General features: G+C 39.3%; 3 protein-coding genes across 5 annotated transcripts; 1 reads left to right on the top strand and 2 right to left on the bottom strand.

Annotated features, from left to right (window-relative positions):
* Positions 1-30: 30 nt before the first annotated feature.
* LOC137736479 (protein POOR HOMOLOGOUS SYNAPSIS 1-like) lies at positions 31-2444 on the bottom strand. Its single transcript, XM_068475742.1, has 9 exons — positions 2094-2444; positions 1449-1565; positions 1293-1358; positions 1093-1187; positions 817-1010; positions 615-713; positions 462-514; positions 320-347; positions 31-187 (listed from the first exon to the last, which is right to left on the bottom strand). The coding sequence occupies exons 1-9, from the start codon at positions 2427-2429 to the stop codon at positions 129-131; spliced, it is 1047 nt and encodes a 348-aa protein (XP_068331843.1). The 5' UTR covers positions 2430-2444; the 3' UTR covers positions 31-128.
* A 3179-nt stretch (positions 2445-5623) lies between these two features.
* On the top strand, positions 5624-9004 carry LOC137736864 (uncharacterized). Of its 3 annotated transcripts, none has more exons than XR_011068808.1 (10): positions 5624-6573; positions 6664-6821; positions 6904-6987; positions 7062-7114; positions 7211-7292; positions 7650-7757; positions 7940-8063; positions 8214-8299; positions 8435-8739; positions 8866-9004. XR_011068808.1 is itself a non-coding variant. In XM_068476167.1 (9 exons), exons 1-9 carry the CDS (start codon positions 5703-5705, stop codon positions 8651-8653), a joined length of 1785 nt encoding a protein of 594 aa, XP_068332268.1. In that variant the 5' UTR covers positions 5624-5702; the 3' UTR covers positions 8654-8955. The 3 variants fall into 3 exon arrangements, 1 of the variants encoding a protein (XP_068332268.1); XR_011068807.1 differs by having other exon boundaries at positions 8856-8979; XM_068476167.1 differs by having other exon boundaries at positions 8435-8955.
* Positions 9005-9290: 286 nt separating this feature from the next.
* Positions 9291-12179, bottom strand: LOC137736865 (ribose-phosphate pyrophosphokinase 4-like). Its single transcript, XM_068476168.1, has 8 exons — positions 11722-12179; positions 11292-11607; positions 11092-11187; positions 10902-10970; positions 10426-10554; positions 10216-10315; positions 9982-10111; positions 9291-9477 (listed from the first exon to the last, which is right to left on the bottom strand). The coding sequence occupies exons 1-8, from the start codon at positions 12090-12092 to the stop codon at positions 9462-9464; spliced, it is 1227 nt and encodes a 408-aa protein (XP_068332269.1). The 5' UTR covers positions 12093-12179; the 3' UTR covers positions 9291-9461.
* Positions 12180-12247: the final 68 nt, after the last annotated feature.

Genomic DNA, 12247 nt, shown 5'->3' with positions numbered 1-12247 from the left:
ACCTTGCAGAAAGAATTAAAATACCTCCAATTAAAACTTTCAACCTAGATCATATCATTAAAAGATAAAATAAAATGAGATGGTTAAAGCCTTCATATACAAATCTTAGAGACAGAGCTCATGAAAAACTAGAGAGTCAAATCACCCCCCATTTCGCTGATAACTCTCTCCATCTTACTCAACATATCTGGAAAATAACAGGGAAGAAAGAAATAATTAGAAACAAATTAGCATTTCACGCGTCGCAGCAGATCATAACTTACCTTAAAAGGATTCTCATCAGAAAGAAAGAAGGTAAGAAGGTAAAAAGTAAAGCTACCTTGGAAGGAAGCATCTCCCCTGTAACTCTGCTGCACAAGCATTTACATTTGTGTTAATACTTCATCAAATGGAATCACATTGTTTTGCTGACAAAGAACATCGTCTATGACGAGAAATTTTGAGGCGTTAGAAATGGTTACCGCGAGTTGGGATATCACATTGGCTTCCGGTGAAATGACTTCTTGTGTTGCCACTGAGTCATTCAATCAAGGACAATGTTTCAGTTCATCGCATGGAATCAGAACAAATTTTTCGTTGAGTGAAATTTCCATTTATTGCAACGACGAATGTACCTTGTTCAAAAACAGGTTGAGAGTTCCCAAGCCATGAGGTGAAACTTGGAGGCATGACATGGGAGTTGAGATTTACCGCCTCTGATACAGTTGATCGTGCTGCCCGTGCATTCAATCGTGGTTAATGACAGTAAATTTGCCGGTTTTCCGCAAAGGCATACACATTCTACCTTGTTCAATTGTCGGAAAATAAGTAATTTACCTTGTTCAACAGCGTGGTGATAGCCATTCAGCAATGCGGTGAAACCTGGACGAACGACTGGAAAGTTTTGCCGAATGTTATGGATGTGCATCATCTGCTGAGCCTGTGAGTATTGTTGAGCTGCACTGCCGAAGCTTGGCGGTATTTGAGTGGTATAAGTCTGAGCCGGAGCCATGACAAAGTCCGTGCAAACCCTGGAAACACAGAAAAACACCATAACAGTTTCTCATCAAAGGGAAAATGAAGAATTTAGAAGCTAGCAGGTTTTGTTTTCACCGTTCGAGGGGTGGTCCAGTCGAATAAATGAACTCAGACTGTGCTGAAATTTCAGATCCCATGTCAGTATGAGGAGGTTCAATGTCAAAGATCGCCTGAAAAAACAAACCAATTGTAACACCATTACCATTGCAATACAAAGGAAAATGTCTTATATCTATCTAAAAACACACGGTACATTGTTTGCAACAATGATTCACCTTCAAAGAGTTCATAAATCTCTCTGCCTCATCGATTGACAAAAATCGCAATGCGAACTTCTGAACCTGCAAACAAGATACAACACAAGGGCACTGTGAGTTCTTCAACTAATAATTTGTATCCATGTAGCCTAAAAAAGAAGCATTGCGGCTTGCCTCGCCCACGCAGTCTCGGTAGCTGATAAACACGGCTCTGGTACCCCTGGCAGGAAGTCCCGGGTTGCATGAAACGTGAGGCCAAACATACTGCAGCTTGGAAACATAGTGCTCTTCCTGCAACATGTTAAATCACAATCATTCGAAGAGTTGCCAGATGAAATCTTCGAATCTCAGCAAAACCGAAAAACTGGGGACAAAGAGAGTCTGGCCTAAATGCCATTGCTCAAGCATTTTACGTATCAAAAAGGAAAAAAATCAAACACGAGTTAAGGAAACTAATGGGATCTTAACAGCTAATTAGTTAATATTTAACAGTGGACGTCTATCGAATACTTTGCCTGCAAGGTTACAAGGCTACAGTTCATGAGCTTCTCCTTTCGGAAACAAGCCAGGACGACGCCGTATGATTAATCTCCGGCAGAAGCATGCTATAAACAATCTAGCACTTACAAATTACAATTACTCGTTTTATTTATCATATCACAGACGGCGTTTGAGCTCAAACGCCGTTTGGTTGCCGAGAAATTGCGCAGTGTACGTATGGAAAACAGGCCTACTTGTTGAGTCCCCATTTTCATTGATTTTATCGGCAACCAAACGGAATCGACAGTTCAAAACCCCTGAGAGAAAGCGTGGCCTCACCATAACTCTGCCGGCGAAGCAGACGGTGAGGAGGACGTCGGAGGAGGAGTGATCGTGAGCGAGCTGGAGCATAGCCAGGGAGGAAGAGGAGGAGGAGACCCAGTTGCCAGCTGGAGATCGATTTCTGATCCTGGTGGACAGAGGAACGAGATCAGGACACGTGGAGTGGGCCGGAGGGTAGCGGAAGAAGCGGGAAAAATGGACCTCCCACCGCTCCCTGACGGCGGCGCCGGAAGTCGTTTTCGCCCGGTTCTTCCCTCTACGTTTCCTTGGCAAGAAAGCAAGAGCAGTGATGTCCCCCATTTGTTTGTTTCGAGGCTCTGTTGTTGGGTTCATGCTTTTGGCCCCTACGCAGCCGAATTGAAAACGAAACGGAGTGAAAGCAGAAGGACAAGGGAGTGACTTGTGCGAGTGGTGGCAGTGGTCAGGCGTGACAGTGCGTACTGGGTCGCCACGTTGATAAAATTTTCATTATAATCAGAATACGGAAGGTACACCAAGTGTTTTTACATAAATGATGAGAAATTTTATTTTTGAAATTGTTAAATCTTTAACACACATATTTTACTATTTGTATAATGATACGTGATATAACATCTATTTTCCGATCACGCTGAAAAATTTATCTGTCACGTCTCTCCGCTCTTTATAGACAACCATAAATTATTTACCGCAAATAAAAGAGTTTAATTTGTTAATTAACTAATTACTAGGTGTTAAAATCTTTTGCTTATATTTTTTCACAAGTAATAACGTTGGTGAGTTAATAATTAGTTATTATGAAAAAATAAATTTGTGGGAATTGACTAGCATCATGAAACGTAAACATATTTATGTTTGTTACTGCAGAGTATTATTTGCAAAATTTTTTGCTTGTTTGCTTAATTATATTTCTTTTTGGACACGTGTGAGTTAGGCAAGCTAATTAAGAAAGTACGTTTACCTCTTTGTAGTTGAGTTCGAATACGATTAGTGTTGTGTAATTATTGAACCAAAATTTGGCCAAATGATTGAACGAGATCGAGTCAGTAAAAAATCTTAAAGGTGGAATGGTTTACCACCGAACAACTTGAGCAACTATAATTGTTGTGAACTTTGAGATATGAATGTAACTGAAATACGTAAATGACCATTAACCCAAAATACTTAAAAAAATAGTAATAAATCTTTTATTATTATTTAAAGGAGAAGGAGGATTTGAAACTATTACAATAATTTATGAGATAAGAGAATTTCAAATTTGAAATATATGGTAAAAACTCCACTTTATCGACATGCAAATAATAGCTCGTTTGGATGTGCTTTTAAAATGACTGAAAACACTTTTGGTGAAAATGTTTTTAGAACCAATCGTTAGTAAAAATGCAAGTAAATTTTAGGAAAGCACTTAAAATACTTCATGGAATAAGCACATAACTGGTGTTTTTTGCAAAAAAACACTTTAAGTGCTTTTGGAACCTAAAAACATTTTCTCTAAAAGTGCTTTCAATTATTTTAAAAGAACATCAAAATGAGTCCTAAATCTTCTCCTTCTCTATTGTCTAAAGCTATTTCCAACCGAAAGCTAGTTAGATGGCTCATTTTAGCCATCTGCCCTTTCAAGATATTAATATTTTGATGAACAATACATAATCATATTTGCCTCCATCTCCAATCGAGGGCTAGGGCTCGTTTTAGCCCTGTCACAAAAAACCGTCTCCAACCAAGAACCAAAGGGTCATAGGGCCAAACATAATTTATTATTTTAAAACTACAACTTAAATTCAAATTCAACGGCTAAGTACTGTAAAAAAACTACAACATAATTTATTATTTAAAAACAACAACTTAAATTAAATTCAAATTTTGTAAAATAGAAGTTATAGGAAAAAAAAAATATAATTTAGAAAAAATATAAAAAAAAATTGTAAAATAGAAGTTATAGAAAAAAAAAAAAAAAAAAAAAAGGAAGAAGAAGTTATAGGAAAAAAAAATTGTGTAAAAAAAAAAAAATAAAAAAATAACGGCTAACTGACGTCAGCTAGCCGTTGCATTTGAAATTTGGCTTAGAATTCTTGTTGGATATAACCGACAAGAATATATTTAACCTATCAGTTATATCAGACAGGAATGCTATAATTTTTGGCCAAGCCCGAGGTTGGCTAGTTGGCTGGATTGGGTCAGCCTCTGGCCCTTTGGCCCTTTCAGATTTCATGGAGTCCACGAGCCCTCTGGCCTAGCCTTTAGTTGGAAACGATTTTCGAACTATTTTCGACCATCTGATCTTCTTAACCCTTTGGTTGAAGATGGCCTAACATGACCCCTAAATCCTAAATTCCTATTTTCTCTTGGCTGTTTCTCTATACATCCTTCACCTACTTTCGTCTTATCATGTTTTCCTCTCCACCTGCTTCTATTTCATTTGATATGCATCACGCGGTCGCTGTCATACCTACTCGTCTTTCATCTCCATTTGATATGCAACATCTTCTCATCGAATTTGCCGTCGCCGTCGCCATCGATGCTTTCGACATCATCGTATCGCAACACTAGGGTACCAACGTAATAAACACTTTCGATTCAATAAAAATTCAAAATTATTGAACTAATTCCTAGCGTTGGATATGATTCAACTTCTTCAATAAAATGTGTAAACTTAGACCAAATTAAATTAAATTAAATCACAATTGATTTGATTTAATTATTTTTGCCTACTATGCTATTTTTACTCTGTGATAGTATAAAATCTATCTATTATGATGAACACACCAAATTATACATCTTGAAAGTGATTTTTTGGTCACCTAATACTACAGTTTGGTAATTTTATTTTTTCCTTTAAGTGGTAGTTCTTAAGTTTTATTTTCGTCGAAAACGAATTCAAAACATATTATTATTATTGACACATTCTTAAGTTTTATTTTTGTCGAAACAAATTCAAACCAACTTATTATTTTTGAACTATTGTGTGACTTAACCCAATTATTGCACACTTTAGTATTAAAAAATAAAAATAACAGAAATATGTTAAGGAAACTCTCTTACTCTCCATGGACTCTCTCCCACTTCATAATTTAACGTCGATTACAGTAACCACATTATACCAAAAAAGAAAAAAGAGGAAAAAGTGACAGAGAGTCATATTTTTTTAGTTTGGGTAATGTTAGGAAGATTAAATTTGAAGACAAAGTTTTGAAAACTAAATGATATGAAAGTTGGTGATTGGTTTATTACTTAAATGTTAATAAATGTGATTATTTTTATTACTGACACATCATAATAAATTTAATCTTCCTATCATTATTTTATAGGAAAAATAATGAAAATGACTTGAAAACTTTAAGTTTTAACGATAAGAACAAAATAAAGGGTAAAGTGAATGGTACATTGACCTTTTAATGTAAAAATATAATTTTTCGTTAAAAGTGAACAATATTGCAAACTTTTCGTTAAAACTCGTTTATTTTTTAAGTTTTTAGCATTTCTTAAAAATAAAAACCACGTTCGAACGTTTAAGTTTTAAAATAATAAACAAAAGGTTTAGTGTGGGCGCTGCTATCTCCAGTTTTGCGTTCTTCTCGAAGCAGCACCAGCTGTAGGAAGAAGAAAACTCGCGAAGAAAAGCGAACCATGAAATCTCTTCTCAATCCAGAACCTTCTCTTTTCACCTCCATCTCCACCACTTCCACCACCGCCAAGCATCGCAGCCTCACTCACTCTCTTACCCAAACACTCCTCAACCTCCCCGCATATACCGCCCGCCGCCGTACCGGAAGAAAACTAACCTTAACCACCAAAGCCGTGTTGGAATCCGTCACCGTCAAAAAATCAAACACACCGGAATCCGAAACCGGAAACCCGACGATTTCGTCTTCGTATCGGTGCTTCGATATTCCGAAGCCGAATCAGACGGTGCTGGAAGCTCAGACTAGGGTTTGCACGGGCCCCACACAGACCAAACCTCTCAGCGAGGATCAGGCCTTCAAGGTGCTCGACACCATTTACAGATCGGTTAAGGGCGTGCTGAAGGATGAGGAGCCGGTGTCGAAGTCGCAGCTCGGTGCATTTTTCGCGGCAATGTCTATTCGCGCCAACGCTTTTCCGGAGGCGACGCAGTGGAGCGAGGGCGAGACCCGCGCGATGAACCAGTTCTGGCCGCTTCTGGTTCGGGCTCTTCCGGCGGACGTGGTGTTCATTGCCGATCCAGAGGGGTCGTTGATGGGCGCGGGAAGCTCAATCGGACCCCATTTCGTCGGGAACGGCGCGAGCGATATGAGATTGGTCGGCGCCCTCCGAGAGGTCCTCGCCGGCGGCCACCTCGGATTCGAAGAAGTCCAAGGCGTACTGCGAGACGTTCTTCCGTTGAAATCAATGGATGATGCAACGTCGTCTGATAGTGTGAGTGAAGCGTTGCTTTCGGCATTGTTGATTGGTCAGCGGATGAACAGAGAAACGGACCGTGAGCTGAAAGCTTACTGCCTTGCATTTGATGATGAACTCGGTAAGCTCTAGTCTAACTAATTATCCCAATTAGTTTCTCTTAATTTTTTCTTCAGAGGATGAATTATTTGCTTAATGGTTGATTAATTAGGTGATACTCCAATTGCTGATGTTAAATCACTTACCCACTATGGGGAACCTTACGATGGCAACACGCGTTTCTTTAGAAGCACATTGTTTGTTGCTGCGGTTCGATCTTGCTATTCGGAATCTTGCTTGCTTCACGGCTTGGATTGGATGCCGCCTAAGGTGAGATTTCATCCCCGCTCAACTAATTGACTGATAACGGAAACTAATAAAGCCGGAGTACTGATGCTTTTGGTTTTTTTAGGGAGGTGTTACTGAAGAACAGATGCTTAAGTTTATGGGGGCAAATACGAGTGTAACCCCGTCGCAAGCAAAAGTACTTCTTGAGGTATCTGTGGTTACTCATTCCTTTGTTTTTATGTCTTTCGGGTAGTGGTTTAATTCTTTATTCCGTTATTTCAGGATGAAGACATTGGTTTTGCCTATATAAGTCAACGCGAAGCCCGCCCTTCTCTGTGTGAATCTCTAGCCAACATTTTGGCATGCTCAGCTTAGTATGTACTCTAATCGGGATGATATTGATAATAGCTACATTTTTTTGACTTCTGCAGATATTCATTAGTTAGGTTGAGAGAGCATATTAAGAAACGTCCCCCACTGGCGACAACTGAAAAGGTTCAGCAATTTGTGAAGGTAAGCAACATCAATGTTTTCTTTTGATAACTTGTTAGTATGGTTTATTATTTCTATTCCCTGAAAAATAAAATATCACATTGAAACCTTGACTGGCATTTTTATGCAGACAAATCTGTGTGTAAAATTTAGAATCTACACAAAATAGTACGTATGCAGAATACTTGTTTACCTACCATGCAATTCATTTATCTACTTTAAATTCTGAAAAATTAGTAGGCATCAACAAATAACATAATTATCTCATGCAATACCTCCAATCAAAATATTGATTGAAGCGATAAGTACCCTAGCATCATTATACAAATTTGGGATGCACCATACAGAGATATGAAATATCTGTTGCTTTCTCAACAGGCCCGGGGGAAGGAAGCAATTGTTGCCGGGTTTTATCATGAAGGTTTTGAGGAGCCACTCTTAATGCTTATGAAAAGAAGAGGTGTCAATGCTGGCTTGGTGGTGAAGGTTGGTACTTTGCTATTATGCAGTTTAAGAGGATGGTGCTTCAAATAGTACAGTGTTTAATACTTTTTAATCAACCCTTTTGAAATCTTAGACATAAGAGTTTATAAGTCTAGCTCAACTATTTTTTAATCAACCGAGTAACTCAAATAAACTACTACCGTCTAACTTTACTATTACTGAAGGGTGAGGAAGGAGCTCTCTCGATGACAACGAGATTGCGTTCAGTACATTCATCAAAAGGACTTCCTGTAAACTACTGTTCAGGGTTTCGTTCAACAAGTTTTGCATCCTCTTGTGAAGTTGATGGTTTGTTCTTTAAGTCCTTATGTTATTTTCTGTATTTTCTCAACCACTAGTTTCAAAGATCTGTGTTGTTTATGTAGCTGCCTCAAATGTTGAGATTCTTGCATCAAATATCCTATCAGAGGGACTGACTCTTGAAAGTTTGGTTTGCAGGTGTTTCACGTCAGAGCTTCAGTCTAGAGGTTAATGCTGTAGACTATGGTTTTGAACCCACTGACACTCCAAGAACTGATAGATCGGTAGAGTCCCTTTCCATCTTGCGGCATGCACTCTCTCTCACTCACACACAAGTGCGTGCGCGCACACAGGTTTTTGCATTCATTTTCTACAAGCCAGCAATTTGTGATAAATAATTACTTTTCCTGCGAGTTTAGGTCGTGAAGAATATAGAGTTGGGGTTAACAGCACTCCGCGGTCAAAGGGGACCAGCTTATGATCGAATAGTGTTGAATGCTGGAATGATTGATCACTTACTTGGATGTGATGGTGCAGAAGACATAACCTCTGCCCTGGATAGAGCCAGAGAGGCAATTGACAGTGGAAAGGCTCTAAAAAAGCTCTTGAATTACATAAAAGTATCTAACGAAGTGTGATATAGGCCCAGAATTAGTCTTCAATATGTAGATATTGCGATAGAGGAGCAGATGAGGGATGTGTTTTAGTTTTGCTCAAACTACAGGTACTAGTGCTCATTTTTCGCTTTCATCACTTGGTTATCAACTTATCATGCATCCGCTTGAAACTTGAAACCGAATGTTATATGTTATACATGAGTTGTGATACACATGTCGTCAGTATCTCGTAGGAGGTGGTTACGCGGTTTGAATTTGGACTTGCAGAAGTGGAGATTTGGGAGCTGGCCTGATGGGTTCAGTCTGTTAGGTACATCAGATCTGCACTTTTTAGGCAAAGAATGAAGTGTTTAACCTATTAACGCTATTGTCTACTTAAAAATAAAAAAATAAAAAAAAATAAAAAAAAATCATTTTTATTAATTAATTTGAGTAATTACTAATTAATTTTGGATACTTTAACAAAAAACTTCCAGTACTGTTCATTTTAACGAAAAATCACATTTTTACATTAAAAAATCAATCCTGGTACTATTTACTTTACCTTTTATTTTGTCTTTATCATTAAAACTCAAAGTTTTTAAGTTTTTTTCATTTGTTTTTCTATTAATTTTTACTTGTAAGCACAGAACGAACCAGCATTTGTAAGAGAGTTAAATAAATATCGGAAGTTTTTGTTTGTTTTGCCTATAAATATATGACATAAGTATTATGTATGCATATACACGCTTTCTATAATAAGGATGCCCGTGGCTTCTCAAGTTATGGTCAAGCTAATCCCATGATGGATTTAAACCAGCGCAACGTCTATATTTAGGTCTTCAGGTCTTCATTCATGGGCCATCCTGCAAAAAATCATCCAAATCCAAAACTAATGCGTCATTTAAAACGACCATAAAGGTACAATTCTCTAGATAAAGTTGAAATGAAAATGTAGATAATCAACAAAATATTGATTTAGGCAAATTTAGCCTGAATAATCCTTGAAAGAGCTTAAAAACTGAATGGTTCTGATCGTTGAATTACACTACGAAAATCCATAATTTAAGAAAGTATATGCTAGAAGCCTAGAACCACTTTGTCGTTATAAACAGTTATTCGTTCTTGCTCTATTCCTAGAGCTACATTATGGCTGACGGACTGAACTAATTTATCGTTATAGAAGTTCCAAAGTTGGCTATCATATCTGCTAAAAAGGTGAAATTTTCTTCGCCGCATCCGGATTCTCAAGTGCTTTAATGTTCTCTATGCCTGATTCAACCCCGTCATAGGAGGAAAGGGTAGGGCAAAAACATAACAAAAACCAAAGAGAAGGCACCTTCTAACTAGTGCTTCTAAGTTACTCTTACATTTGAAGAGTAGTCGCTATGGACCCAGCAAGGCTAAGAACTTCAAATGGTGGATTGTTCTTCACATCTTTCACTGTCAGCGGACACGAGTCCGTAATCCAGAAGTAGGTCAGCCCATGCTCGGGGTGCCCTGGTTGGGAAAAGAAGGAAGGAATGCACAAGGGAATTAGAAATTGTACTTGGAGAGTCTCAAGCAAGTTAGCATCATATGGTGGTAAGTAGAGCATGTAATACCTCCGTAATCACTTTGAAAGCGTTCCCATGATCGATTAGGAAAGATCCCGTGTGTTACATAAGCACTGATTTTTGCTGCTCCATGGGCGGCTAAAACTTTCTAAAACAAGATGAGAACGTAATATGGAATTTCAGATTAACTTGTGAACAAATGGAACAACTCTTTCTTTATGAGGCAGTAAGTAAGAAGTTTGCTCAGGATCCGGATACCTGGCATTCGATCAAGGTACCACCAGATTGAACCAAATCATCAACAATCACAACATGTCGTCCTCTAGGATCTCCCTCTTTAATACGCACGATTCGTTGGTCACCTTCCCGAACTTTAGCACAGACAATCTGCATTCAAGTTTTTGAAGGTTAGGCAGTCGGCGAGACACATAATTAAAGCAAGCCGTCTTGCAGAAAATGTAAGGCCCATGAAAATCTCAGCCAAGGAGATGGCACAACAGTAGTTGAACGAACACTGTTTAGCTGTGCCTTGTACACAAGACTATAAGCTTTCAGATGAATAACTATAAGGTGTATTGCACATGCATCAATGATCAGATACCTTAAGTCATAATAACCAGAATAAACGCGACGAAAATAAGACAATTATCATATTTATGCTTCAACTAAACATACAGACACGCGCACAGGAAATATATCCTCCTTGTTATTAGGAAAAGGAAAGCATAACATACTGTTGGGAAATGATGCAGCTGCTTATGAAATCGTTTCCATGCACCATCATCAGGAAAAGCAATGGATATCTGAAATGTGAAGAAATTCATCAAACAATGTTAGAAATAAGAATTGTTTTGAATAATTACTCCTTGTCGCCGTCTATGATTTTCTATGACTCAACAGATGGGGAGGAGAAACACAGTTTACATTGTCGGAATCAGGGAGCTGCTGAAGCCTATTTTTGAGCAAAGGGATCCCGCTCTCAAAGCACGGTAAGACATTATCTCCAAAGTAAAACCGCTCCTAAACACGCAACAAACAATCAAAACAACACGGTCAGAAATCATTGCACATTGCTCATTACCAAGAGAAGGCAATTTTGTATGCTAAATGTGGTATAGAAAAACCTGCAAGGCATGGATATCATAGATGACTAAACTAGTAGGCCCTCCCATCGAAATGGGAATGTTCGACAATGCCCTGGCGAGCGTGAAAGCAGTGGCGACATCTCCCTCGTCCTCCATACGCTCTGAAGTGCCCGTCGGAAAAAATGGAAGCACCAGAGTGAATGAGGAGATGAACAACTTGGGCAATGCATAAATCACAGATAACTGCTCGAAAATGACCGACGGGGAGCTAAACGAGGCTAGAAACGCCACATGATGCCCTCGAATTCCATGAGCATTGGGTATGAAAATGTTGGGGAACCCATCGTCAAATTTCCTAAAAGAATCCAAAATTTACAAAATTGAAGCAACAGAAACAAATCCCGCAAACGAAAGTTAAATTCTTGGAGGCAAAATGCCCAATTGCCACGCTTGCAGTCGGAGCTCTCACCTCCACGTTATACTGCGGAGCACGATGGAGTCCGACTGGGCGGCGACGTTCTGGGCGAGGGCTTTGGTCTCGGCGCAGTAGAAAAGGCAGACCTTCTTCGCCTTCTTCCCTGCCGAATCGGATGCCATTGACAATTGGGCTTCGGAAGCATCGCGGAAGACGTGAACCGGAGAGTCCCGCTCGATGGTCAGGTTGTGCGGGTGGCCGAAGCTCTTGATGTCGCACCTGATGATGTTGCTGCTGCACTGCTTCTTCTTCGTAAAGGTGGAGGCTTTGATATGGAAAGCGGCGGAGGAAGGAATGGGACATTTGGGCGCGGCTGGGAAGGCAGGGTTTTGGAAGGAAGACGGGAGGCCTCGAGTGGCCGCCATGTGGCGGTCACTGGTGTGCTTGTAGAGTGCCGAGCTCCTCGGCTCCGTCTCTGCGTGTTTTCGACGGGAACAGAGCAAATTTTGAGACTTATCTCTGGAGTTAGTCTAAATGTCCGAAAATGTCATTTACATTGCGCATAAATAAAAATAAGAAA

The sequence above is a fragment of the Pyrus communis genome, chromosome 6, assembly GCF_963583255.1.
Source record: "Pyrus communis chromosome 6, drPyrComm1.1, whole genome shotgun sequence".
Classification (NCBI taxonomy): domain Eukaryota; kingdom Viridiplantae; phylum Streptophyta; class Magnoliopsida; order Rosales; family Rosaceae; genus Pyrus; species Pyrus communis.
The sequence above is the reverse complement of the archived record's forward strand: the minus strand, read 5'-3'. Positions and strand labels throughout refer to the sequence as shown.

Bases quoted from the DNA above. Each gene is read 5' to 3' on its own strand.
- LOC137736479 (XM_068475742.1), bottom strand. From the start codon at position 2,429: ATGAACCCAACAACAGAGCCTCGAAACAAACAAATGGGGGACATCACT. The intron at 1,566-2,093 runs GTGAGGCCACGC...AACATGTTGCAG, and splicing joins GCTTCGCCGGCAGAGTTATG to GAAGAGCACTATGTTTCCAA. The intron at 1,011-1,092 runs GTGAAAACAAAA...CTGTGTTTCCAG, and splicing joins ACTGGACCACCCCTCGAACG to GGTTTGCACGGACTTTGTCA.
- LOC137736864 (XM_068476167.1), top strand. From the start codon at position 5,703: ATGAAATCTCTTCTCAATCCAGAACCTTCTCTTTTCACCTCCATCTCC. The intron at 6,822-6,903 runs GTGAGATTTCAT...TGGTTTTTTTAG, and splicing joins TGGATTGGATGCCGCCTAAG to GGAGGTGTTACTGAAGAACA. The intron at 6,988-7,061 runs GTATCTGTGGTT...CCGTTATTTCAG, and splicing joins AAGCAAAAGTACTTCTTGAG to GATGAAGACATTGGTTTTGC.
- LOC137736865 (XM_068476168.1), bottom strand. From the start codon at position 12,092: ATGGCGGCCACTCGAGGCCTCCCGTCTTCCTTCCAAAACCCTGCCTTC. The intron at 10,971-11,091 runs GTAAACTGTGTT...TTCACATTTCAG, and splicing joins AGCTCCCTGATTCCGACAAT to ATATCCATTGCTTTTCCTGA. The intron at 10,112-10,215 runs GTATTACATGCT...TTTCCCAACCAG, and splicing joins CTTTCAAAGTGATTACGGAG to GGCACCCCGAGCATGGGCTG.